The following is a 27,983-nucleotide window of genomic DNA, read 5'->3' on the forward strand; positions in this document are numbered from 1 at the left end:
TAAGAAGTTACTTTGTTTCCTTAAATGGAAAGTTTTCTGTGGTACATCTTATTTTAGAATCTCTAACTTTATCTTCTCTTTTTCCCTACCTAAAAAAATTTTTGAACTGTTGGTAATTTGTGAATTTTGTTATTTCTGGGCACATTAAGATTGGCCATTAGTGTCAAATGCTAAAGGTGGTGATTCCAAAGGAAAAGGAATGGACTCGCATGTCCATATAACCCTTAGCAGCGCACAAAGATGAACTGAAGGAGAGGCAAGGAGGGGGGGCGTGGAGGAGGACAAAATCTGACTGTAGAAGCAGATAAAATGACAGGAAGACTAGAGTTGCCATCTGCTGGAGGATAGAAAGAATGACATTTGACACTCACTATTTGCAAGAGCAAAGCTAAACTCAGTCAAAATAATAAATCTCCAAATACTGTGTACTGCCATTTAAAGGATTAAAAAATTGGGAAGGGGGTGTTATTATTTCAGCATGGCAGTCTTTGAATAATGTAGAAAATATATGGGGGGAGTAAAACAATAGCATCCTCTTTTCTTAACTTGCACTCTGCATGCTCTTAAAAGGGATGATGAATACTGCTTTATATGCTTTCAAATGCCAGCATGTTCCTTCAACGTGTATTTCTCACTTTCACCACTGCGACTTTGAAAATAAAATTGATGATGGGGTTTCTTCTATAAGGATGCCTAGTCATTGCTTCCAGATTTTCTTTCTGCTTATGTAACATGGCCAAATGCATGAAGCTTACTCAAGTTCAATATAGAGAGCACTGGACTGGGAGTCAGGATGGACAGGTGGATAATCTCAGTTTGCCTACCAGCCACCAATGTAACTGTAAGCCAATCACTTTATTCCTCTGGGCCTAGGTAGTTTAAGCTGTAAAATTATAAATGATATGGAAGATGGGCTGCAGAGTTTAAAGGATCTCTGAGGCCCTTTTTAGCTCTCAAATTCTGTGAATCTATAAGCATTTCAAACTCATTCCAAACTCACTTATAACATGAATATTCAATCTAAATTCTCATCATTGCTTCTACGGAATGCAGCAAAACAGTATCTAATGGCTTGATCAATAAGCCAAAACCATCTTCCTTACCAATGAAGGGAAAGATGTTTTCCCCCTTTTCATATTGTAGAGAAAGAGCCATTTATTTAAACTTGCTATCTCTGACACTGTTCTTGTGGCAGCAAATGCCATAGAGAGTTCCTGAAGGGGGAGGGATAAATTAGGAGGCTCGAATTAACATACACACACTGCTATATATAAAATGGATAATCAACAAGGACCTACTGTATAGCACAGGGAACTCTACTTGATATTACATAATAACGTATAAGGGAAAAGAATCTTAAAAAGAATATATATATGTATAGAATCCCTGCATCGCCACCCCGGAACTGCCCCAGGCAGCGGAGGTTTTCTCCCTCAGCATCACCCTAATTGCTTTCTCCACTCCGATTGCCCTGCCCTGAGGCTGGAGCCTCTGTACCATTAACCCTTGAGGCCACATGGTCTGTAGATGGTGCAGAAATGGGGTGGGGGTGTTACTAATAATGCCACCTTCATTTAGTTCCTAGTGTAGGCCCTAAGAGGTGGAAGAGTCCAGCGTCAGGAACCCTGCGGGCATGCTGTGCATCCTTATATAGATATATAAATTGATGTATATATATATATATATATTATATATATATAATATATATATATATATATAACTTGAAGTATAGTTGACATGCTGTAAATCAACTATACTTCAGTTTAATTTTTTTTTAAAAAAAGAAAGTTCCCTGATGAGGAAAAAGATCCATGAAAACAGCTTTAAGAACCACAGAGTTAGAATAGCAAGCAACCTAGTAGATCAGAAGTGGAAACTGAGGTTAAGGAACTCATCCATACTGGTTTGGGACCAAAATGGATTTAATCATTTAATTGGAAAATTCTTTCTTACCCGAAACAAACCCATCCTTCTTTCTGAAGCTCTAAATCCTGCATACCTACAGCATCCAAGTCAGGATACGCTTCCTCTCCAACCAATGCTTCTCCAGCCCAGAGTGAGTCCTCCCTCCTTTGGAAACACTGGTGTTTAATATTTAAATCCCTCACTTATCAATGAACATAGATGGCTTATTATTCATTTATTCATTTGACAAATATTTAATGAACACATTTTTGATGGCTTATGTTCTTTTAGGTGGAACAGAAGAGTTAAACCCATTTTCACGAAGCTTATATTTTAATGGGAGATGGGGAGAAACATATATAAATAGGAAAATATCCAACAGTAGTATGTACCATGGCAGATCATTAAAACAGGGTGGTATGAAAATGATTTGATACCTGTTTTTAGATTGAGTGTCAAGGAAGACTTCTCTGAGTAAGTGCCCACTAAGTGGGGACTTGAGTGACAAGGAGATGGCTCTTTCTAAAATGGTACAGAATGGCATTTGGGGGAAAGAAATCAAAGGAAGAAATGAGGCTGGAATAAAATCAACAAGCGGGATAGTGAGGAAAGATGAGGTGAGGGAGGTGAGCAAGATGCAGATGATTGGGGGGTCTCAAGGTCACGCTGAGAAATGTAGATTTTATTCCAAGCATTCTGGGAAGCTAAGCAAAGAACTGAGTTCTCTTTTCATGTAAATCAGTCTTCCTGACCTCCAAGGGTTAACCTCTTACTTTTAAAATTATTTTTAGAAAATTTCTCACGACTCCTAGGAGGCCCAAACCTTTGTACATAGAAGGCTTTTTAATAAACTGCTGCTGATTGGCTGACCGGTTGGCTAGTAACATGAAATCTTTAAGTTAGATAATATTTTAAGTAGGAGCTTCACCTCGGGGCAGTCAGAGGTCAGGATGATTGCAGCCCTCAAACTCAAAGCCACAGGAAGTCTGAAGAAATGAGCTCAGCGTGGAGGCAGCTGCCCTCAGACACAGCCTATGACTCGCAGCCCTGATGTGTGACAATGCCTCACGCTGCCCGTTAGGAATGAAGGGAGCATCTTTTGTCGCCTCCTCCCAGAGCAAAGCAAATCCTCCTACTTTGAAGAGAGGTTCTCACAGGGTCTTTGTACTCACGTGTCACACAGCTATAACTGAAACATTGGAACAGGTATATCTGTAACAATTCATGGTGATCACGCTTAAAAAAGTATCTCTGTGTAAAACAGCAGCCTGAATAACAGGGAGGATTAATTCAGAGAGGTTATTCCATATTTTCTCTTTTAATACATGGTCCATATTTATATGTTTTTCTTTTGACTGGACAGCCATCTTTAACTGCAGCTTTAAGGGAAGCAAGTATAATAAAGAGATTGTTAAACATTATAAAAACTAGAATGCTTCTAATGTTAGCTGAGAGTAACCTGACTTATTTTTTACCCTGAGCTACAGAAAAAGCAAATCCCTTGTAATTAGAAAAAATTGGGGAGGGGTCATCGTCCTCCTTCTACCTGGCCCCTCGTGGTCTAAAGAGGTCCTCTAGGCTATGACGGGAGGAACATATGTCTTGGAAACCCAGGTAGATGCCAGCATTTTTAAAACCTATGTGATACTGGGGGTGCTAAGAAGTACATATGGATTCACTAATAGAAGAGAAAAAGAAAGAAGAAAAGAAGGAAGGAAGGAAAGAAGGAGGGGAGGGAGGGAGGAAGGGACAGAGGAAAGAAAGAAAAGAAAGGAACTGGCAGGTATGGAAGACTGCAAGAGAGAGATCACAGATGAGAGACCACCGGTGCTATTTGGAGGCAGAGACCATAACCTCCCAAGCACAGAGGACAGTGCCTGGTGCATGGTTGGGGGAGAGGGGGTAGTTGGGGGAGGGAGAAAGAGAAACGTGGGAGGGAGGGGTGGGGGAGAGACAGAGAGAGAGAGAGAGAGAGAGAGAGAGAGAGAGAGAGAGAAAGAGAGAAGCGTGGGTAGAGAAAAGAGGTGAATTTGAGAGACAGCAGGCAAGCCAGAAGGAAAGAGAAATAAGAGGAAAAGCTAGAAGTGAAGAGGAAACAAGAGAAAACATCTAGGCAATTATTCCCAAATTTGCATGATTATCAGAATTAACCCGAGGGGATCAGCCTCAAAATACCGATTTCCAGGCCCTATCCCAGATTTATTATTTCAGAAGCTGGGGGTGGAGTTGAATTGTAGCCCCGGGATCTAACAAAAGTCAAACCCCAAAGCTCTCCGCAGGTGATGCTGATGTGCAGGTAGATTTGGGAACATGCTAAGGAGAAGAGAGGAAAGATGTGACTGGAGGGCAGTAGCGGGCCTGGTGCCTGCACTGAGCCTGGAGGTGGCAACTGTGGCGCTGCCACAGGGCATCCACTTGTCTCCGAGCACATGGCTCATCTACAAGAACCAGAGTTCTTCTCCCGGTAGAAGTGGTACCCAACTTCTGTTCCCACATGACATGCCCTTCAGTGGCGTTTGGAACAGCACGTGGCTGACCACGAAGGGAACTACTTGGGAAGCGGAGTTCTCCTTTGCCCGTGCCCGGGGGCGGGGAAGCAGCTCTGGCCGGCCAGCCAGCTCTGGGGTTGCCGGGGGGCCCAGGGTGGTTGTGGAGTTTGGCCCCCGATTAGCGCCGATTTGTGAGAGAATCTCTCCCACGTGCGGAGGAGCTAGCAAAAGTGACTTGGTCTCGGAAAACGACCAGGTGGCAATGGCAGCCGTCTAGCCTGACACGCATTTCCGATCGTCATGGTAACGCGCGCAGCGGCCGGGATGCGGCGGGGGAAGCGTGGTTGCGCTGGGACCTGGTGGGCACTTGGGGCCGCCACCCCCTCCGTTCGCGCCGCCCGGAGCCGCTGGAGCCCGGAGGCGGCAGAGCCATGCGGGGAGCGCTGCCGCCCAGGCAAGGGTACAATTGCCTCTCGGGATGCAGGCGACGTGGGCCCGGATTATGTGTTACTATGACAATGGTAAATAGGTTCACTGGCTTTCAGCGAAGTGGCTACGTGCAGTTTGAGCCGCGGAAGGCACAATCTCCCTCCAGTTCCAGAACACACGTACCCATTCATGGGTCTGTTTTCACATCGCAGAAAACGAGGGGCTTAGGAAAGCCACTGAAACACTTAGTTTTAGTCACTGGGCATTTTCCTTGCAGTGACCTATACTGAGTTTGATTCAGTGGCTCCAACTAATATATATATATATTTTTTAAAGCCTGGTAGTAGAAAGAGGAGAATGAAGTATGCTCATCAGATGATAATTAATTTGCTCTCCAGAAAAAAAAGAGAAAAAAATGAGCTAAATGTCCTGATAAAGTGGCTCTGTGAAATTCTATACATACCAGGAATGTCTCAAATATCATCTTTTAAAAAGACAACCACATATAAAATTGTGATTGGTTCTGCTGTTGCTTGCAAGAGGGATATCCACTCTTTTCTGAAGCCTGTTACACCTTTCAAAAAAGTAAACTAGAAAATGCAGAGCACCTTCAGAAGGGCTATAGCTTTTCCTAGAGTATATATTATCTACCATGTCAGAGCCAGCCTACAAAACATGTTAGCAGAAATAAGGTATTGATTAAATACAGTCATAGTAAACATGAAACTTACATTAATATTACCCACCACTGGTGATTTAGCATTTCATCATCCATCAGAGCCTACGAATGCATGTATACACACATCTATAAACAATAAACCTTGCCACAATTAACAGGATTTATATAGCCTTTTAAATATTAGAAAAGACAGGTTTTTTAAAGCCCACTATCATATACTTAAAAAAAAAGATATAGTAATTATCCTTGGTTGTGGTTCATTTGCATAAATTTTATGAATTCATTATATACCACAAATTATTTTAAAATATGCTGTTCAATAAACAAACACACTCAAGAGAAATCACTGGTTGATTCTAACATACTTCTTTCACTTCATCCCTACATGCACTTTCTCCAGCATCTGTACTTTGTCCAATTAATACTCCCCTGGGTGTATTTCTGTTCCCACCAGTCAGACTTGGTCCAGGACCTCCTCACTTCAAGTCATGCCTGGAGAACCATCATAATATGCTTTCCCTTGTGCCATCTCCCGCACTCCCCCACCATGTGGAATCACCAAACCCTCTCAATTCAAGTCACACTTTCTTGTTTGCCCAAGAGGCCTTTCCATTCTACTCTAACCGTGGTAAATATTTACTTGGTAGGTTTTGAGTTCTTCCATGTTATGTCAGTTATGGACTTTTCTTATATTGATTCTTTTATTCATTTTTATATATGAACATGTCAAAGAAACTACTATGCTGAATTTATCTTTATATCAGCTACAGTGGCTAGCACATTTAAAAAAATACTTGAATGAATGAATGAATGAATGAATATTAATGTTCATAAGGCACACTGAGTCCATAAGGCACTGAAAGGGATGGGATCTTAGAACATTAATGAAAGGGATCTTAGAACATTAATTAGAACATTAGAACATTAATGAATATTAATGTTAGAACATTAATTAGAACATTAGAACATTAATGTTCTAATGAACATTAGAACATTAGAACATTAATGAATATTATTGTTCATAAGGCACACTGAGTCCATAAGGCACACTCTGATTGACTCAGCTGCTTAGAGGAATTCCTATGGTTATCCTCCTCCTCTGCCCCTTCAGAGACATCACCTCCCTAACGGAATGAAATGTGGAGATGTGGTTTGTATACTGATTCAAATATACTTCAAAAAAAAAAAATTGAGGGATAATGGGAGGTATCTGAATATGGACTGTGTATTAGTAATATTAAGGAATTATCATCTATTTGCTAAGGTGTGATAATGGTATTATGGTTATAAAAATGTTCTTTTTTGAGATGTATATTAAAAATGTTCAGGAGTAAAATGTTACGAGATGCATGATTTACTTTAAAATACTCACAACTGATAATGAAATAGTGGCAAGACATTAATAAGTGTTAAGTCTAATATTGATAATTAAGTCTAAGTCTAATGAAGTAATTTTTTAGTCACCTCTCCTCATACCATACTTGATAAGGAATAAAATATTAAGAAGAATGAAAATAAGTAAAGACTATACCTCCACATGGCAATTATCTGGAGGTGATTTCAAATATTCTGCCTGTTCCTTACGTAACCACTCTGTGAGGCAAGCAGCTGACTGTATCACAGTTCACAGAAGGTAAATCATAGTTCAATCCTAGAGGCATGTACTAGGCCTGCTGGAGCCCAAGGAGATAAACAGCTAGTAAACTTTAGAACACTAAAGCTCTCTTCCCATCGACATCTCCCATTTTGTTGGGAAATGGCCTGTTGGCCAAAGAAGGGAATGACAATCCTAAATGCTAGAAAAATTACAATAATAATGAAAAAGTTTTAAAGTTGCATTCTACCTCCCAGGTGTAGAATGCAACTTTAAAACTAACAGTATATGTATCAGCAAGTTTATTTCGTTAAAGTTGTTCTATAAAGCAAGAACATTAATCCCATTTTATGGATGAAGAAACTTAGGTCCTGACAGTTAACATATACATTTATCCTTGAGTTGTTTAAAATTATTAAATGGATGAAATATAATGCCCAAGATTAAGACAGTAGGTAAATCTCAGAATCAAAGCAAAATTATTCCCCGACATTCTGATTATTACTTTAACATGCAATTCTTCCCTTATCTGCTCCTGAACAGTTGGGTGGAAAACATTGCCTCATTTCTTACCAGCAGGCTACAGGAAGAGATGCTCTCCCTGCTGCAGAAGAGACCCAGTTCATGAGTTGTTATTGTCTTTATACAGAACATCAAAAATTTCTGGAAGGCTTTTAAATATGTTTCATTTTAACCCTCCTGACACCACTGCAGTTAGGTGGGTGGTAAATGCCATGTAGTTTACTTTACCAATCAAGAATGCTTATGACAGCTGGAATGATGTTCTAGCTGGCAATGGAAACAGAGTAGACAGAATCCTGGAACTGGAGACCCAGATACAGCCTTACTATAGCCACATCAACAAAGTCACACAGTATTGCTTTCCTTTTTCAGCTCTCAGGGTTTCTGAAAGAGCAAAACCATCAAAGTAAACAGTACTTTCCTTTCCACATTGGTTGAATAATATCCTGAGCGGTACACTTGGATCTCAGAAAGATTTCGGAAGCCTTTGCAATGTTCATAACAACTATAGGAGAGATGTACTATTCACCATATTATGTAATGAAACAAACTTTGGGCTCAAAGGGATGTGGCAAGTTTGGCAATATGCCTGTTGCATTTTGTGAAACAACTATTTCGTTGTTTGAAACAAAAACAACAATAATAAAATGGTTGGTATCCATCAGCCCTTGTTAGGCAATTGCACTGAAAGGAAGTGGTTGAATTCCATTAAAAACATTTCAAATTTGTAGGCATCCTTCAAACACCGATTATACTGAAATCAGGTAGATGAAATTAAATTCATTCAGAGAATGACCTATCTTTAAAATAAGTAATTACCCATACAGGGTTATTACTATAAATATAGATATTTAAATATAGATATTTAACCCTTTAAGGAGGTTATCTTGTGTTCAACATTCCTCTTGTGTCTCCAATTCCATCACACAGGATCCAGCATGCTAGCTATTTCACACGTTCATGAACATAGGCTTGTTTTGGCCTTAGGGCCTTGGCTCTTACTATTCCCTCTCCTTGGAGTTCACATCTCCTGGAGCTTTAATTGGCTGCCTCTTACTCATTATTCAGGTTTCAACTCAAATGTCACCTCCTCAAGGAAGCATTGCCTAACCTTAGATAAAGTAGTCCCCTTCCCTCAATTTCTCTCATCCACATGGCTCTATTTTAACTTTCCCTAGCTATTCGGTATCTAAAAATTACCTTATATGTCTGTTTGCTTACAAAGTTACTCAGTCTTATTCAGAGACTAGAATATGCCTGTATATGTTAAGTGCTCAACAGATATTTGTTAACTCCTAACTGGTGGACTGATTGATTGACAAGAACAGGGCCCCAAAGCATATACATTGAAAACAGTATTAGTTATAGCTTCAAAGAATAAGTAATCCTCTTCTGAAAAGAGCAAATACCCAAATCAGACTTCATACAGAATGACAGCAGTAGGCTTTAGTGGAAAATTTCTCTCTCTCTCTCTCTCCTCTCTCTTTTTCTGTTCAGCCTTGAGGTGAAAGGCAAACTAAAGGAGAGTGTTGGTCATTGTAACCAGGTTCCTTCACTTAAAACAAAGTCAAAAGTTGAGAAAAGCTCTAGGTCCTTTAGATGCCCATGTCTGTCCTCAGCCTGGTGAAATAAACTTGTATCGTGGAAAGCTTAGCCTCTCCTACATACTCCCCTGCCTCACTTCTGGGGTCCGAAATGAAGGGAATCCAACAAACTACAGTAATGCTTGACTTAGACCAGTGACTTGCACATGCTAGAAGCTTAATAAGTTCCATTGGTCTTATTACTTGTATAAAGGCCTAACAGTACCTAGGGACCTGTACATTTCCTAGAGATATTTAACTTGTGGTCTTAAGATTGGAGCATCAATCTTTCAACCTTCAGAAAACCAAGATCCAGTTAAGCAACTGCTCAGGAATATAAAAGTTCAGTTTAAATAAGTGTGTGCCTAGCTGTTTCTACTTTAAAAATTGTTCTAACATCTAAATGGTTCTTCCCAGTTAAATACAATATTCTTTAATATTTATGTACGGTTATTTTAATTTTAAATTTCTATTTTTATAGGCAAAGGACAATTGAGCAGAAAAATGTTATACCCTCTCTCTCATGCTGTGAGGCAACCTGTTTTACTGTTTAAGCCTGTGTTTGTTCTGTTTCAATTGTACAGAGGAAACAGTTCTGGCACCTTTAAAAATCAAAGATCTATCACTCAACAGGAGAACATAGCAACCTAGGAAAGGGAATTATGAGGAACAGAGAAAAGACACAGTGCTTCTAAAACCTTACCGGGCTTATGAATCACCTAGGAATCTTGTAAAAATGTAGATTCTAATTCAAGTCTATCTTGGGTGGAGTCTGAGAGTCTGCATTTCTAACAAGCTCTAGGTGATGCTTGTTCCGCTGGTCCTTGTGTTTAAGGATGATGCTGTTTGGGTCACGTGGCTTGAGAAATAAAAATCACTTTAGAGCATTTAGTATTGTACTTAACAGTTATAGTAACATTAAGCCAGTACTATTTTATTTAACCTACAAAAATGACCCAAAATTCTTCCTCATCCATGCAGAGATGAAGCCTCTTTCTCCTTTCCTTGAGTCAGGATGACCACATGACTAGCTTTGGACAACAGACAATAGCAACCTGCTGGAGGCAAGAGCTGAAAAGTACTTGTGCACTGAGACTTGCAGTCTCTCGCTGCTCTTAGAATCCTTCAATCACCACACAGTTGCACCAGAGCTAGCCTTCTGGAGGATGAAAGACCGCATGGAAGAGAAGCAAGGTCCCCCTGCTACCAGCCTGCCAATCGCCATCCCTTTGAGTGAAGCCATCCTAGGTTATACAGTCTCCAGCTAATTCTCCAGTTAACCACAGTCAAGCTGGCTTATACAGAAGATCTGACCCAACACACAGGACCATGAGCTAAATAAAATGATTGTTGTTTTAACCACCAAGGTTTTTGTTTGTTGGCTTTGTTTTATTTTTTTCATGCAGCCTCTAAGATATGAACTGATACTTAAGAAGGAGCAATAAGAGTTTAAGTCAGAGGTGCATAACACCATTTGTGCTTATGATTCTTTTTCCTTCTCGTCTTCATTCTATGTGGTATAATTTTGGTCTCATATAATAGAAAAGGATATCAGTAGTTACTGCAATAGAATTTGAGCTATTTTTCTATATTATAATTAAATTTATTTTTACCTTGTATTTTACTATGTTGAATCCTCCTGTTTAGAAGTTAAGTCACGTGCCCAGGTCACACAGTTTGTAAATGGCAGAACACTGTTTTAGCCTAGCACAGAGTCAGAAATTTCAAAAGTTCCTTGCAGTAAGTTATTCAGTGTCTCAATTCTTCTGCTAAGATGCAAATACAGAATTACATTCTGAAGGACATGATCTCCAGCCCTCACCTGTTTCATGCTTGAGAAGGTAATGCTAGGCTCAGTTACAAAGGAATGATCTTACACTGATATGAGATGCCAATGGCAAACCCTCTCGGGGGAAGGACTCAACATCAGCCAGTCTTTGACTCAGAGTCCTTAGACAGACAGCACTGGTGTTGCACTGTTCCTTTGCAGGTTTACTCACTGTTGGGCAGCCTCTCCCAATGTTGATGGTCCTTGACCATCTGGGCTCATCTCAAAACCTGTCAATCTCCACCATATTTTTTCTTTTTCACAGCCATGTGAAATACCTATTACTCACAGTCTCATGGCCATGACTATATATTAAAAGCTGCTCACTACGGACTTGGGCAGTGTTCCTTACTTTGTGCCTCCTATTGAAGTGACCTCCACCTCCTCTGCTCCCTCCTATTCTTCCACGTTGAGAATCATCACGTTAAAAGAAGCTTTTCAAACTGGTATTCCACAAGCTGAATAACGCCTGCAGTGTCACTTGCTTATGAATAGCATAGGATTCTTAAAAATTAGAATTTGAAAGCCTTTAATCAAACCATGTACTTTGCAGATAGCACAGGCCATATACTCCCTATCACCCAGCTGCTTCCCACATCACAGCCCCTTACCAGACTGCAAAGGCCTCTGATTGTACATCAGCTGTATTCTCATCTTTCTCGCTGAGGATTTGCATATACTGCGACCACTATAACTACCAAGCACGTTCCAGGGATTCCCTGATCTTTAGATCCAGTTGTAACCTCTGTCCACATCTTTAACTGCTTACTCTTATTTTTTATTTATTCATTTGGCTGCACCTCACAGTTTGTGGCATCTTAGTTCCCCAACCAGGGATTGAACCCAGGCCCTCGGCAGTGAGAGCTTGGAGTCCTAACCACTGGACCGCCAGGGTTAACTGCTTACTCTTAGCTCTATAAGTTAGAGTTTTCTTTCACATCTTATTCTTCCTTTCCTCCCATCTACCCTAAATCAATCCATTCATTGAAATCATCTTAAAATGTTTCTTGGAAAAAGCACCATTTAAAAGATTGTCAATCCCATTGCAAAACTATTTTTGTACTTATCCTGTCATGTCCATCTCTCATGTTAATATAGTCAGCCTCACACAATATCTCACTTGGGCAGATATGGGAAGCTCCCAGCTGCTCTCCTTGATTTCACTATCCTTTTCCCTGCCCTTCGTGTTCAAGACCATCATCAGGATTATATTCCTTGTACCCACATTTTGGAAATCATAATCCAGGTTGAAGTTCTTCCCAATCTGGCTCTGAGCTAACACTCCAGTCTCATCTCTCCACAATCCCCTCTCTTTCATTCCTGTGCTCCAGACACCATAAGCATCTCAGAAGCCCCTGTAGTTTTTTCACAGACTTTGCCTACTGACCGGAGTGGCCTCCCTCTGTCTATCTGGTCAACCCCTCCTCCTTTTCTCCCACCTTCTCTGACTGTCCTTGCTCAATTAGCTAGAGAAATCTCTCCAATCCCAGTTCTTGCTTACATCTCTGCCATAGCATGAATCATACTGCCTTGTTACCCATCACCTCCACTCCAGATCTAAGAATACCTAAGGCAGGCCCCACATTTTATCTAACTTTATCTCATCAGCTAAATCTCCATTTGACTCAAACTAATGAAAAAAAATAAGAACAGCAACAGACATTTATGCTAAATTATTAAAAGGTATTCTCAAGGTGCCTGTGAGAGATTAAGAAGTGGTTCCAGAGAATGGGAGATGATGGAATAAAGACATAAATGCATCCAACTGGTTAATTTACTACAGAAGGCTCACTGCTCATGGATGGTGGGGGATTTCCTATACAAACTAGATCTGTGAAATGAAGCCACATATAAATGGTATTAATGTGTGTGACTTCGAAAGTTTGCACCTTCCTGGGTTAATAATTTGTGCCTATACGTCAATGTAATATAAAGGCTTTTTATATTTAGCTCAGATTCCCCAGGCTATTGATTAGGCAAGAATTCAAACCAGTTAATAAAGTCGATTCAACAAGAATCTCTACAAAGCCAGCACTGTGCCAGACTGCACTAAGAGGAAAGGGGGCAGGTTTATCACTGTAATGTGGCAATTCCAATGCTTTTTGTATATGGTTTCTCATATATGATAGTCTTTCACATCTTTAGAGGTAGATATTAAAGGAGACTAAAAGCAGGAAAATAACAAGTCTTTCCTTAAGGAATTTCATTTTACCTGCAAAGACAAAATTAGCAACATCTGGAAAACAAGATAATTAAATGCCAAGATGTATCAGGGACAGAACTTACTACAGAATCAAATTGGTTCCATTACTTGTGGCTAGGATGAGGAGGTAAGACTTGCTAATACCAAGCAGAAGAACTATAATTGTCTGGCTATCCCCATAAATTCTTGGGGCCTGACAGAGAACTGATTCTTGCACCAGCATCCTGTTACAGTGTTTGAGATCTAAACCTTAGAATCACTTCTTGGTATGGTGAGAGCCAAGTTAAAGTCAAATATACCTATGGGTTTACAATTAAATAAATGCTTCCTAAGCTGTTTTGGCACATTGGTTTGACGTTAACAGATGTCCCAAATAAGTGGGTGAAACCATGAAAAACAAGATTTCTCGTGATTGAGATAGTGTGTTGTGAATAGCAAAGAACAGAGTCTAGTGCATTTCACAAATATATTTAAACATTCTTACCTCCACAGAGTATTTTAAGTAACACGGCATTAAACTATTTTCAGACATTAACACCTTTGCAAAACTAATTTGGCTAGACAGCCACTTAATAAGATGTGGCAATGAAATGCTCGTGAGCTCCCAGAAGGAACACTGAAGACCCCAAAGCCCAAGCCTCCACCTGCCTCTTCAGGAAGGAGGGAGGAAATGGCAATGGGAAGGAAGGATGGTTCCAAGGCACCGAGAACAGATTCCGACAGGGATCTCAGTCGGTGCCCCAGCCAGATGAAGGAAAGGGAACCAAAAGATGTTTCTATCTGTGTTGTAATGGAGTTTCTCAAGGAGAAGAAGAAAGCAGCAAAAGAGATATTGAGGGTGAAATATGTATAACCTTTCAGGAGGATAATCTGGCCTTATGTATTGAAAGTCTTTTAAAACTCCCCACTCTTTGAATACCACCAATACTACTTTTGGAATTAAAATTTAAAGACACAGTTGCCTAGTCTGTTCAGGCTGCTATAACAAACTACCATAGACTCGGTTGTTAAACAACAAACATTTCTTTCTCACAGTTCTGCAGGCTTGGAAGTCCAATGTCAAGGCACCTACAGATTCGGTATCTGGTGAGAGCCTGCCTCCTAGTTCATGGACATCCGTATTCTCACTGTGTCCTCACATGACAGAAAGGGCCTGAGAGCTCTCTGGGTCTCTTTTATAAGAGCACCAATCTCATTCATGAGGGCTCCAGTCTCGTGACCTAATAACCTCTGGCAGGCCCCACCTCCGAATACCATCACATTGGGGATTAGGTTTCAATATATGAATTCTGGGGGGCACAAACATCCAGTCTATAGTAGTATATGTATGAGGAAGTTCATCCCAGTCATTTCATAAGAGCTAAAAACCATAATCAACATAATTGGTAAAAAAGGGAGATGGGTAAAATAAATAGAATGGTCTGTAGCCATTGAAGATGATCCTATCAATTTGTATTCTGGATATGGGAATATATCAACAATGAAAAAAAATAGTTACAAAGTAATATGTATAATGTTATCATATTTTTAGAAAATATAGATATATGTGAAATAGTAAAATTCTAAAAGAATATGTACCCAAAACTTAATAGTTTATCTCCAGGTGGTTGAATTTTAGGTGACAATCTTCATTTAAAATATTTTTTCTTGCTTTTTTCTCCCATTTTTCATTTTTCTATAATAAAAAGGTAACACTTAGACATCCATGAGAAATACATACAGATTGACAGTGATAAGAAAACTGAGGTGTAATATAAGCCAGGAACTGCCTAAGGCTAGCATATACAAGGGCTCTCTATACTTACTGCCTTACCAACAGTAAAACCAAACTTTATTAAGAGCCCTACTAAGTGCTAAGTACTGAGATAGACACAGACTTCGCATTCTACGTGTTTGAAATCTAATAGGACAGAGAACAAGATTCAGAAGACATGAGGTTTTTGTCCAAATTCTAGCACCCATCTTGGGCAATCACTTAACATTTCTGGCCCTTCAATTCCTGAATTATAAACTAGGAAATTAATGATACCTGAGTTACTTTTTCAGGATAGAATTTGTGAGTGCTCCAACAGAGTGCTTCTTAAAATTTAATTTTAACCTGGAACTAATGGTAAAATGCAGATTTGATTCAATGGATCTAGGAAGACACCCTAAACTTCTGCCTTTCTAACATGCTCCAGGCCTGCTAGTCCTATGCTTATATTTTCAAGCTGCAAAATTCGAATATACATGATATCATTGAATTTTCCCCAAGAATCCTTTAAGATAGCCATCCTTGGTCCTATTTCACTGATAATGGAGTGACCTGTGTAGGATCAAACTGAGAGAAAATGGAAAAGCAAGGAACCCCAGCTGAAGTCTTTTTATTCCTAATCTCCAAGATGTTAAGGTCTCATTCAGTTCTAAAATACTATAATTAGAAATGGCTGCCACACTCATATAAAGTGAACCACACCAGGAGCAGTATTGGTAAAGGTAAGCTGCTAATATAGTTCAGAAGAATAAGAGATCACTTTACATGGGAATCAGTTAAGAAGTCATAGAAGGGAACTTCCCTGTCACTCCAGTGGTTAAGACTCTGTGCTTCCACTGCAGGGGACATGGGTTCGATCCCTGGTCAGGGAACTAGGATCCTACATGCCGCGTGGCGTGGGCAAGAAAAAAAAAAAAAACGTCATAGAGGATATTTGACATCAGCCTTGAAGGATGGCTAGAATGAAGGTAAGCAAAGATGGAGAGAGTATATACAGCAGTTAGGTATAATATGGCATGATCAGGGCACATGGCAGTGCAGAGGAAGCTTGTAGAGAGGGGCCCAGGACAGCAGAACAGGCCTCAGGAACTAACCCAGGTATTTATTACAGAAGTCAAAGATAACCCTAAGGTGTTCAGTCTTAGAGGCTAGAAGAATACAGCAAACTAAAATTTTCAGTATAGCATTGGAAGCCCTTTTAAAAAAAATTTACAGTTCATTTAATGGCAAATGGTAATCATCCAATTAACAATGGTTATCTTCAAAAGTTATTACACTAGCTGTGCTGTCATTTCTCAAGGTTGGTCACATACCTAAAGTCACACACACTTCCCACATAAGATGTATCATACAAAGCAGACTTGGTTTATCACCAGTATTTATAAAACCAGGCCTAGGGAAAGAACTAGGTCTGGGGACCAATGGATGGTCTTAATATAGCAAATGTTTGGAAGCCCTTTACCAACTTCCTTCCTCTCCCAACACAGATTCCATTTGTCCCTGTATATCTTCTTCCCCCGGAGAACTAGGGAATTAATCCACTCATCATGATATATGCATTTCAGTTCCCCATCGTAGGTATGCCTTCACGATGACCATCTCTCCAGTCAGTGAGCCTTGAGTCCTTAAACTACTTCATACACTTTACTTCCTTCACTGGTCCCATTTGACCTGTCAGCTCTTCACATTTGTATGTTCTAGAGACATTTACTCTCAAGCACTGGGCCATATATAATTATTACCGGCTAAGTCTCTCAGTGTCTGCTGCTCTTCCCTACCTAAAGCTCCAGGAGGAAAGCACTAAGTAATTGCATTTCTTTGGTTTACTCCCATGACTTAATATCAATGCAAGATGTTAGGTGTTGCCTTAGTGCTATCCATATCACTACCTTGTTTTAAGAGGAGGATAAGTTGGATAAGAAAAATGACCTTTTTTTAATGTGTTCCTCCTAAGTGGATCTCCCGAGAGAAACCTTACAACCCTCACCCTTTGGCCCCATATACATCTTCAGAGGTGCTCTGTAAAAGGCCAGTTATATGCTGTGTGCCCACAGGAACAACAGAGTTAATTCTCTCCTTTTGAAATTGTGACTCCCACCCTCCTCCCCTACATCTAAACGTTTCCTTTTAAAGAAAAGCCAGTGCTCACTGCTGAAAAGTAAAGACAACCACATAAAGACCAAGGTCCAGGCTGGAGCAAGCAATGACAGAACATTAAAATCACCACTTGAATTTGTCTTTCCTTGAACACTGCCAAAGATGACTATTGGAAGGCCAATCCTCAGAATGCATGCTCATTTCAGACTTTTGTCACTTGCACCTCTATGTTCACAAACTATTTTGACTCAAATAAACGAATTGGAGGTGGCCTTCAGTTGAGATGAAATGGGAGAGGTACAACATTTCAAGAAAAAAAAAAAAACAACAACTGTATGTGACCACCCCCCTAGCACCCCATCACAACATAAAGTACCAAGAAGAAGCAAGGAGGGTTTATTATGCAAAGGTTAATGTATCAGTATAAGGTTTAGAAGAGGAGGAATTAATTACCTCTCCCTCCTCCAAACTATACTTTTGGCCTCTCCAGCTGCATCGAGCTTGCTCTTCCACCTCTTCGTTCCAGATTGTGTTTTGGCAGTCAGATCCATACTTCACGTACCCCTGAGTTCCTTCCCATTTGCTGAGTCCACGTTTTCAAGATTCTTATCCTTTCTTATCCCACTCCCCAATCACATGTTGGCCTAATGGCTTGAGGTGCCTTTCTTGCTCAGCTACTATGGCAGTTCAGCAAGACATGCTAAATATCTTTCCCCATACAAACACGGAAAATAACAAGGGTGTTTTTAAAGTGTGTAAAAGATCTCTCATCAGCATCCGACGCTGAAGGAGAAGACATTTACCAACAGAAACCTGTGCTTAGCCCAGAAAAACAGATTGATCATGTATATACACAATCGTCACATTACAGCCTGATGCATTACATGTTCTCACAAGAGAGGTAAAGAGTTATGAGAGATCAAACATGAGGAAAGAAAGAAGTTTATGTGAGCTCTTTCCTTTTTTTTTTACTTTTTAGTGTGTTGGACCCTAAGAGGCATGACATTAAAACTCATGAAAACCAGCTATATCAGCCTGCTCTGGTGACTCAAAAGTTGTCGTTTCTCGACTCAACTTTGCTGAAACACTTGATTCATGTTGTTCTTATTTAACCTAATTTGCATTGATTTAATCAGGGCTGGTATGCTTTAAATACATAATAAATTGGGATTCTGCAACTTAGATGACTTAGAATAGCTAAATTTCAATAAAGCTCATTTCAATCTGTTAATGTATACGGTTCTGCCAAGGGGTTTAAAACCGTAGAAAAGATGCAAACTTGCCACATTAGAAGTGGGAAAGATTTAAAGATACCATCCAGATGAAATGATTTGCAGGATAATAATGTGAAAAGCAATATATATATGTACATATGTATTTTTTAATTACAGCCTAGACATATCTTCTACATTCTGAGTATCATACTTAGAAGAAAGCTCACATATAAATGCAGTGAATTTAATTTTACTTTCCTTCCTTCTTGCCAACACTCAACTCTTTTCTGCCTCTGTACCAGCTCTACAAATCAAGTGACATCCAAAGTGGGACCTCTTCTTGCCCATTTGGCAGGCTCTAGCACCACTTTGCAAGCTGCCTGCATTAGGAGAATTTTCTTCCTAGCAGCCATGGGGATTGGGTGGCTTGTACTCACAATACTTGCTGAATGGTTGGCCAATGTTTACCCCTGCCTGCCCCAGCTCCCCAACCCTTTAGAGTTTATGGCTCAATCAGCCGGCTTGCTGTGAGGAATAATTATCTTGGCAAGAGGTGAAAACACTTGATGGTGAAATTGTCTGTCTGTTAAAGTGTTCCGCAGCACCCTGGAGGTGCCAGTGCCCAGTCCAGAGTCAGGCAGGAGGCAAGAGGGCTGGAGAGCTGACCATCAAGAATGGGAAAGGAAGGCCACCACTTTGGTGCGAGACAGAAAATAACCTATCTGTGCCAGTAACAAGCTGTGAGACCTCGGATAATCACCCGATGTCTCTGTACCTCAGTTTCGTCATGTGCAAAATTCAGATTTTCTAATGTCTCTTTTAGCTCCTAAGACAGCATGTGATGTCTAGGACATTTCAGCTTTGTTTTCTTTCCAATTGAAGGATGCATCTCAGAGATGAATGACCAGGCCAGAGCTCAGAGGAATACGAAACGGAATGATTCATGCCCCTGTTCATAAAACTTTTCCTGAAAAGTACTACTAGTCTTTGGTGACTTTGATTCCACTGGTTAGTAGTGTCTTTAGCTTGAATGTAAGGAGCAACTTAGTTATTTGTCCAAAGCCAGTCCAACCCTGGAGCTTTGGTAATCCACCTCATTCTTATCAATGAGAGCACAACTATAGATAATGCCCACTTATTTTCAGTTCCTAAGAGTCAGATATGATGGGAATTAGAAGTGAGGAGCTGGAAATTCACATTGGATTCTCCCTATTGCCTCCTTGGGCATATTTGTCAAGAAGGTAGGCTTATCCACTCACTTCCAGCCGGGTTTCTCTCTTTTCTTTTTTTTAAACAGATGACCAACAGGTCCCTGACAACAGCAATGCAGACCCTCTCCAGACCAGTTGGAACAAGACAGAGCTCAACATAAGAAGCTTAAGGAGCCCATCCATAAGTGAGTGTTAATGGAAATAATCAGGCTAAGACCTCTTCATGCTCAGATGATACAAATTAGTAACAGTCTCAAAGATTAAGTACTGGGTGTATATATAGAAAGGGGTAGGCTTCATGAGGGTTTAAACTACCCCTTCTCCTCTCATCCTCTCGCACATTCTCCTGGAGCGGAGTGTACTGCAGGGTTCTGTAATCACCATGAGTAGCACGTCAGGGTCAGCCCTCCCTGTGTCAGATATTAGAATCTTTCTTTAATCCACCCGGGACCCCACAGACATCTATGGAGACTGGTGAAGCCCCAGAGGGATCTCGGGCAAGAAAAACTCCCTGTACACAGACATAGGTTTCTGCCACTCTAGGTCTACCGCCAGGACCAGGATGGCTTTCCAAATCCGCTGAGTTTGGAAAGCATTCCCCCACCCACCACCTAAAATTGCTGGCTGACTGCAGAACTCCAGTGCCCGCAAGGGAAAAAAGAAAAATCTCAGCCAAATCCCCACAATCATTGCTTTCCTCTAGCTTCTCTCAAGTTGCTTTTCTAAAGCAAAGGACCAAATGTTGATTTCTCTACAGATTCCTACGTATCTCTTACACGTAGACAGCTTTAAAGGGGGAGGGGGGAACGTTCCCCGAAGGGAAGGGGAGGGCGGAACAGAATATTTCAGTCTCCCACTTGGAAATCTCTTGTCGTTGATGATGCTTTTCCAAACCTCCATCCCCCCTCCTTTTTTTTTTTTTTTTTCTTTTTGGAAATATGGACCAAAAAGCTGAAAGTTATTTCCATTTCATCAAAGAACATATATTACTTTAGTGGCTCTGGAGAATGTTGGTTTTCTGCCCACCCCTTTTCAATCTGCCCATGTCTGAGGTGCTCCGGGAAGACGCACAATCGTGAGCAGCTTACGACACTCAGTGAGCAGTAGGTGCCGGTGCAAGCTCGCGCCTCACACTGCCTGGCGGAGGGAAGGAGCCCGGGCGCCGGGCGCCGCTCCCCGCTCCCAGCGTCGCCACCCGAGCCGCCCGCCGCCCGCACCTCCCCGCCGCCCGCAAAGCATGAGCGAGCCCGCTCTCCGCAGCCGCCCCGGGCGCGAATGGCAGGCTGTCTCCGCGGAGCAAAAGGTGGCGCCGGTCAGTGGTCCTTTCCAATGACGGACATTAACCAGACTGTCAAATCCTGGGGAGTCGCGAGCCCCGAGTTTGGAGGGTTTTTTTCCCCACAACGTCACAGTCCGAACTGCAGAGGGAAAGGACAGCGGCAGGAAGGCGAAGCCCCGGCTCCCGCACGCAGTTGGGAAACTTGCGGGTCCTAGAAGTCGCCTCCCCGCCTCGCCGGCCGCCCTTGCAGCCCCGAGCGGAGCAGCAAAGTGAGACATTGTGCGCCTGCCAGATCCGCCGGCCGCGGACCGGGGCTGCCTCGGAAACACAGAGGGGTCTTCTCTCGCCCTGCATATAATTAGCCTGCACACAAAGGGAGCAGCTGAATGGAGGTTGTCACTCTCTGGAAAAGGGTGGGTAAGACACTTTTTAATTAAATTCTTTCCCGAAGATTTTTTTTTTTTCCTCCCTTTGCTGCAGCATCTAACATGGACCAAATCACCATCTCTTTGATCTTTACGTGGCTGTGAACTTTCTATGCTGCCCAGCTTTCTGCATGCTTAGAGGTGAACGTGTGGCTTTGGGGAGGGGGGGTCCTGCTTTATTTCAATGTATTTATTTGATTTTTGCCCTTTTCTCCCCCTCCCCCGCTCCCCCTCCCTCGGAATAAAATATGATGTAGATTTCTGACCAAGCGCTTCCAATGGACATTCTCCAGCCTCTCTGGAAAGATTCTCGCTAATGGATTTCCTGCTGCTCGGTCTCTGTCTATACTGGCTGCTGAGGAGGCCCTCGGGGGTGGTCTTGTGTTTGCTGGGGGCCTGCTTTCAGATGCTGCCCGCCGCCCCCAGCGGGTGCCCGCAGCTGTGCCGGTGCGAGGGGCGGCTGCTGTACTGCGAGGCGCTCAACCTCACCGAGGCGCCCCACAACCTGTCCGGCCTGCTGGGCTTGTCCCTGCGCTACAACAGCCTCTCGGAGCTGCGCGCCGGCCAGTTCACGGGGTTAATGCAGCTCACGTGGCTCTATCTGGATCACAATCACATCTGCTCGGTGCAGGGGGACGCCTTTCAGAAACTGCGCCGAGTTAAGGAACTCACACTGAGTTCCAACCAGATCACCCAACTGGCCAACACCACCTTCCGGCCCATGCCCAACCTGCGCAGCGTGGACCTCTCGTACAACAAGCTGCAGGCGCTCGCGCCCGATCTCTTCCACGGGCTGCGGAAGCTCACCACGCTGCACATGCGGGCCAACGCCATCCAGTTCGTGCCCGTGCGCATCTTCCAGGACTGCCGCAGCCTCAAGTTTCTCGACATCGGATACAATCAGCTCAAGAGTCTGGCGCGCAACTCTTTCGCCGGCTTGTTCAAGCTCACCGAGCTGCACCTGGAGCACAACGACTTGGTCAAGGTGAACTTTGCCCACTTCCCCCGCCTCATCTCCCTGCACTCGCTCTGCCTGAGGAGGAACAAGGTGGCCATTGTGGTCAGCTCGCTGGACTGGGTATGGAACCTGGAGAAAATGGACCTGTCGGGCAACGAGATCGAGTACATGGAGCCCCATGTGTTCGAGACCGTGCCACACCTCCAGTCCCTGCAGCTGGACTCCAACCGTCTCACCTACATCGAGCCCCGTATCCTCAACTCCTGGAAGTCGCTGACGAGCGTCACCCTGGCCGGGAACCTCTGGGACTGTGGGCGCAACGTGTGCGCCCTGGCTTCGTGGCTCAGCAACTTCCAGGGGCGCTACGATGGCAACTTGCAGTGCGCCAGCCCCGAGTACGCACAGGGCGAGGACGTCCTGGACGCAGTGTACGCTTTCCACCTGTGTGAGGAGGGGGCCGAGCCCACCAGCGGCCACCTGCTCTCCGCCGTCACCAACCGCAGCGACCTGGGATCCCCCGCCGGCCCGGCCACCACTCTCGCTGATGGCAGGGAGGGGCAGCCCGACAGCACGCCTGAGCTGGCTACCGTGGCCCTCCCCGGCGGCGAACACGCCGAGAACGCTGTGCAGATTCACAAGGTGGTCACCGGTACCATGGCCCTCATTTTCTCCTTCCTCATCGTGGTCCTGGTGCTCTATGTCTCTTGGAAGTGCTTCCCAGCCAGTCTCAGGCAGCTCAGACAGTGCTTTGTGACGCAGCGCAGGAAGCAAAAGCAGAAACAGACCATGCATCAGATGGCTGCCATGTCTGCCCAGGAATACTACGTTGATTACAAACCGAACCACATTGAGGGAGCCCTGGTCATCATCAACGAGTATGGCTCGTGTACCTGCCACCAGCAGCCCGCCAGGGAATGCGAGGTGTGATTGTCCCAGTGGCTCCCAACCCGTGCGCTACCAAATATGCCTGGACAGCCGGGGCGGGCCGGCAAGCACCAGGCTGGGGTCTCCTGTCTGTGCTCTGATATGCTCCTTGACTGAAACCGCAAGGGGATCTCTCCCAGAGACTTGACATTTTAGCTTTATTGTGTCTTAAAAACAAAAACGAGATAAAACACAACAAAACCCCACCCCACAACCTTCAGGACAGTCTATCTTAAATTTCATATGAGAACTCCTTCCTCCCTTTGAAGATCTGTCCATATTCAGGAATCTGAGAGTGTAAAAAGGTACCAATCATTGATTTTTTTTTTGTAAACTTAAAATGTTTAAAATAAAATAGCATTTACAGTTTTTACAGACTGGTGTAACCTAAATGAATTGTTACCTGGTTAAGAGTGAAGCAACAGTTAGAATTTCCTCCCCCCACCGTGTGTGTGTGTGTGTGTGTGTGTGTGTGTGTGTGTGTGTGTGTGTGTGTGTGTGTGTGTGTGTGTGTGTGTGTGTGTAGGGGTGATCTAGTGGCCACAGGGAAAATCCAGAAATTCAGAAGTAGCCAGGCTCATTTTGAAACATTAAGAAGGACAAACAGCTTATCAGGTGGATGTACCCCACATGATTAAGGACTGAAAAAAGCAAGACCCTTTATATTATATTTGGGGGTGGGGGGTGCAGTGCAATCTAGCCACTTCAAAGCAATTGAAAGGCAGACTGAGGACTGAGCATCCTTGCTCAGCCTTTAAGGCAGAGATCATTGCAAATGCTTTTAAAAGGCAGTGCCACACAGTTTTTCTTATGAGCAGGAAACATTTTTGCACTTAATACAAGCATCTTTCAAATCGATTCAAAATCTCACCCCCAAATGCCACTGGTTCACTATTCTCCTACGCCTTTGATTCACCAGACTTAGTAGCATTTGTTCCCTTTTCCATACTCTCTCAAGTGAAAGACCCTCATCTCCTGCTCTCTGTGGTCTGACTCAGGGAAATAAGGCGGAATACAAATGTTCGGTGATGAAAACTGTGCTTTCTGGAGCATATTGGTAAGACTGCAGCAAGCTGAGGCTCTCAGCAGTGACAGCACATTCCTAGTTGCTCTGGGGAACAGTGGGAAAATCCTACCCTGGGCTGAACTCCTCCCTGGGTGCTGCTTGTAGCAGGAGACTTTAGGGGCAGACGGGATACAGAAGTGATGGGGGTGCGGTGGGATGGGGAAAATGAGCTTTTGATCCTATGTTCCAATGTTACTGAAACAGGAATAATTTGTTAACCCAGGACAGAAAAGCTGCCTCTCTTCAGATTGCCCTGTCGTGTGATGCCTGCTTTCCTGTGTTGTCTTAGTTTTTTTCTGTGTTGGGGTCAGTGATTTCCCCTTCCCAACCTCATAGGTTTCCAGGTCCACAGAGGTGTGGGTTGTTTATTGAACTAAATTCAAGAGTGGTAGCAGGTGGCGATGTGGGGAAGGGACAGGGGAGGAGTATGTGTGATGGTCTTTCACTAGCTAGCAATTTAAGCAAATGTGTGATTGAAATAAACTGTCATGAGTGACAGCTGGTGAGCTAATGTTGTCCATGTCCAGAAGTTTTTCTCAAACTCAGGTGCTCACCCCTCTGAATGATCTTACAGACTGGCATCTTTCTTTTTTCCTTTTCTTTTGGGAGGGAGAGCCAAGTCTGAATAACAGGAAGAGGGATGGCAGGAGAAAACATACACCACCCTCTCCCAAAATGCAAATGCCTCCGGCCACCTACCTAAAAAGGCACAATCAGCTGTTTGAAATGCAGAATGGCATCACCAGGAGGTTTACTTAATCTGAGGGTTGTTAGTAGATTTCTCTTCTACCAATGGAGAACCCAGTATGCCTAAAAATACTGCTTCTAAGAGGTTCTTTCAAGAGAAATATTTTGCAAATGTCTCTAAGATGTTAAGCCTTGGTGGAGAGCTTCTTACACACGCACAGACGCGTGGGTGCGCGGGGGCGTGCGTGCGCGCGCGTGCGCACACCCCCCCCCCATAATCTCATTTTCTCTGACCGGGAAACTTCATCTTATTTTGTTTATAATTAAAACATGACTTTATGACACATACCATGCACGCAACACCCATTTAAACTAGTAATGTTCTAGAAGAGAGACGCTTTGATAACTTTGAGGGGGTTTTGGATTTAGTCTAAGAATGATCATTTGGGAATGCCATTGTAAACAGCATGTCACTTGGAGGGCAGGGACTGCAGGAACATCTATAATGAAACCTCAATAAAGAGACCTCCTCTAGGAGACAAAAGACCTTTTCTGGAAAAAAAGAAAAAATCCCCCAATTGTGCAACTGAAGGATTCAATTCAATCCTTGGATTCCATGGATTTGATGTGCTCCTAGGAAGGTTCCTGAAATCCAGTGCCAAAAGCTGCTCTGGCTTGGTGCATTAAGGGCGGTGTTGGTGTGCTTACAGGGAAAGCTTCCAGAAGCAAAACCTTATTGGCAAACATCAGAAGCACAGATCCACCCTACCCCCTAGAAATATGGATATTGGAAACTGGAGAATTTCTCTCCTATCTCTAAGACTTTTTCCCTCTTTATTCTTCTTTTGTAAATGTGGCCATGAGAAAAAGCTAGAGAATAATCATGCTTTGGTATTTGCTGCTGCCACCCCTACCCACCGTATGACTAAACACCACATGCGTAGAAGATCTGAAGTCCAAGTAAATCTAATGAAATACTATTGTAAACAGGACTCTGTAACCTGAGACCTGGAGAACAAATGATGGTCATGAATACTGTGTTCTTAATTTGTTTGTGTGTGTGTGTGTGTGTGTGTGTGTCTGACTGTCTCTGTGCTGTGTGCCTTTATAGGCAAGGAAATATGTTTCCTACACAAACAGAAATTTAGCTCACATCATTTCATGCTCCTGCACCTCTTGCTTTGGAGAATGGCAGCATGTGGGGGAAGGCAAGAATGAGGGAAATTGGTAGATTTAACCAAGGTTTTATGACACTTGAAATCTTTTCTTTCTTAAATTAATTGATCTTTAAGCTTCAAGAAACTTGCTCTGTCTGACCCCCTCTAAGGAAACTACTGAGCATTTAAAAGGCAATCTGATTTTTTAAAGGTGTAGCACCCTTTTTGTTGTTGTTCTTCCCTCAGAGGGGGCTGATCTCCTTGTCCTGTGCTGTCTGGAAGGAATTTAAGACCTGGGCATTGTCTCTTCCTGGGCATTGTGATGGATTCACCCTCCATTTGCAGTACCTTCCCAGCTGATTAAAGTTCAGCCCTAGTATAGAGGTTTCTCAAATATTTATATAGAAAAAAAAGTCCTTTCAAATGACACTCTCAGACCAGCCTTAGCCCCAATAGTTTTTTTTTTTTTTTTTAGGTGGTACCAGAGTGAGCAGGTTAAATGAAACCCATCCTTTGGCCTTCACTCCGAGGAAACGCAGCCCCTGGGGCTCAGACTCCAGCCCTGATAGTTGAGACCACCAGCCAGCCCAGGCTCTCAAGACTGCAAAGTTGCCATCATAAAGAAAAGGTTATTCCAGTAAAAGGAAACTTTTAATATTCTCTCAAGCTCTTCAAAGTCTAAGAGTGCCTTACCTTTTTTCCCCTGCCTTCAGGAAGGAGACATTCGGTATGACTTAGCATCAACAACACGTTTATGAGTACGTGTAAGTCATTAGAGGGGCAGACACTACCTGTTATTTCTCTCAAGTTTCCTGAGCAACTGCACACAGATCACGGGAAGGCTTAGGGGCCTCCTGTGTTGCTGGGTTACATTAATCGACTTGTCAGCAAGTTCGGCACTTATTCTGTCTGGTGCAGCCGTGTAGAAGGAAGCACTGGTGGATCACACATCCTGGGATCATGAAAGGCATCAGATACCCTTCTCACAGAGAACATTATCAAGGGCCAGAATTTATATGCTTTGGAGAATGGGTATTATAATGTTTCAGGGTAGTCAAAATAAGCATCAATTATATCCTCTAGATAGGTGGTTATGTTGGTTGATTTGGGCTTGCCATGGATGGAATATCAAATAGCAAGGAGTTAATTGGAATATGACTATTAGGCTCCTGAAATATATTTTGGGAGAAGTTTAGGGATATACACATACATACATATACGTAAATGACATAAAATGACATGTAATAGTCACACATACTACATTGTCATGTATGTATGTGTATATATATATATATATATATATAACCACACATATAACAACATACACATGATCATATTATAAAATTAATCCCTCCAGCATTAATTATCCTCCTGCTTTCTTCTTCCATGATCAAACTTTTACTCACAAAAGGATCTGATAAAATCAATCACGAGGTGTAAAGGACTGAGGTGGCTGATGGTATTTTCAGGCATTAGTTGATGAGTGGTAGAGGCTCTGCAGGCTGGGGATCTTCTGAGCTCCTCATTCCATAGAAGGGTGTATGCCTGCTACCTAGTGGTAAGAGCCAGCAAAGCATTCTTTACAGAGCATGCACCTAACTAAGGAGTTCCACCTCAGGGTTACAAAACATTTCTCCATTAAAAATTGCTCTACTCAAATTTTTTTCCAGGGATCCTGCAGGCAGAATTCTTCCTCCTGTGACTGGGCCCCATCTCCTGGCCTTCCTCAGCTGGACACAGTTTACAGTTTTTTGCTCAAAGCAAACACCTGGCTATTACGTCCTGAAGGCTTAGTCAGGGTTGTAAATGAGACAGAGAAAATACATTTATTGAATGGTTACTTGGTATGTGAGCCTTTATCTAGACCTTATTTTTACATGAGGAACCTGAGGCCTAGAGAGGTTGAGTGTTTTTGTACAGCTAGTAATTGGAAGCACAGGGCATTCAGTCTGGTGTCCTTTTAACTATACCCTGTTTCTA

The 27,983-nt window shown here is 42.7% G+C and overlaps 2 protein-coding genes and 1 non-coding gene across 6 annotated transcripts in view; 1 reads left to right on the forward strand and 2 right to left on the reverse strand.

The window, feature by feature from the left end:
- CTNNA2 (catenin alpha 2) overlaps positions 1–27,983 on the reverse strand; it is a 1,196,494-nt gene that overhangs the window by 330,634 nt on the left and 837,877 nt on the right. The gene's annotated exons all lie outside the window — the stretch shown is intronic.
- Positions 16,350–16,449, reverse strand: LOC132435699 (small nucleolar RNA SNORA72). The gene has a single exon (XR_009521641.1). It is a non-coding gene; the product is annotated as a small nucleolar RNA SNORA72 (small nucleolar RNA).
- LRRTM1 (leucine rich repeat transmembrane neuronal 1) lies at positions 20,536–26,743 on the forward strand. 3 transcript variants are annotated; one of them, XM_060027446.2, is made up of 3 exons: positions 20,536–21,203; positions 21,469–23,398; positions 26,479–26,743. In XM_060027446.2, the coding sequence occupies exon 2, from the start codon at positions 21,528–21,530 to the stop codon at positions 23,094–23,096; it is 1,569 nt and encodes a 522-aa protein (XP_059883429.1). In that variant the 5' UTR covers positions 20,536–21,203; positions 21,469–21,527; the 3' UTR covers positions 23,097–23,398; positions 26,479–26,743. The 3 variants fall into 3 exon arrangements, with proteins under 3 accessions (XP_059883429.1, XP_059883428.1, XP_069397368.1); XM_060027445.2 differs by having other exon boundaries at positions 20,536–21,199; XM_069541267.1 differs by having other exon boundaries at positions 20,536–21,178; positions 21,267–23,398.

Source organism: Delphinus delphis, chromosome 12 (assembly GCF_949987515.2).
Source record: "Delphinus delphis chromosome 12, mDelDel1.2, whole genome shotgun sequence".
NCBI lineage: Eukaryota > Metazoa > Chordata > Mammalia > Artiodactyla > Delphinidae > Delphinus > Delphinus delphis.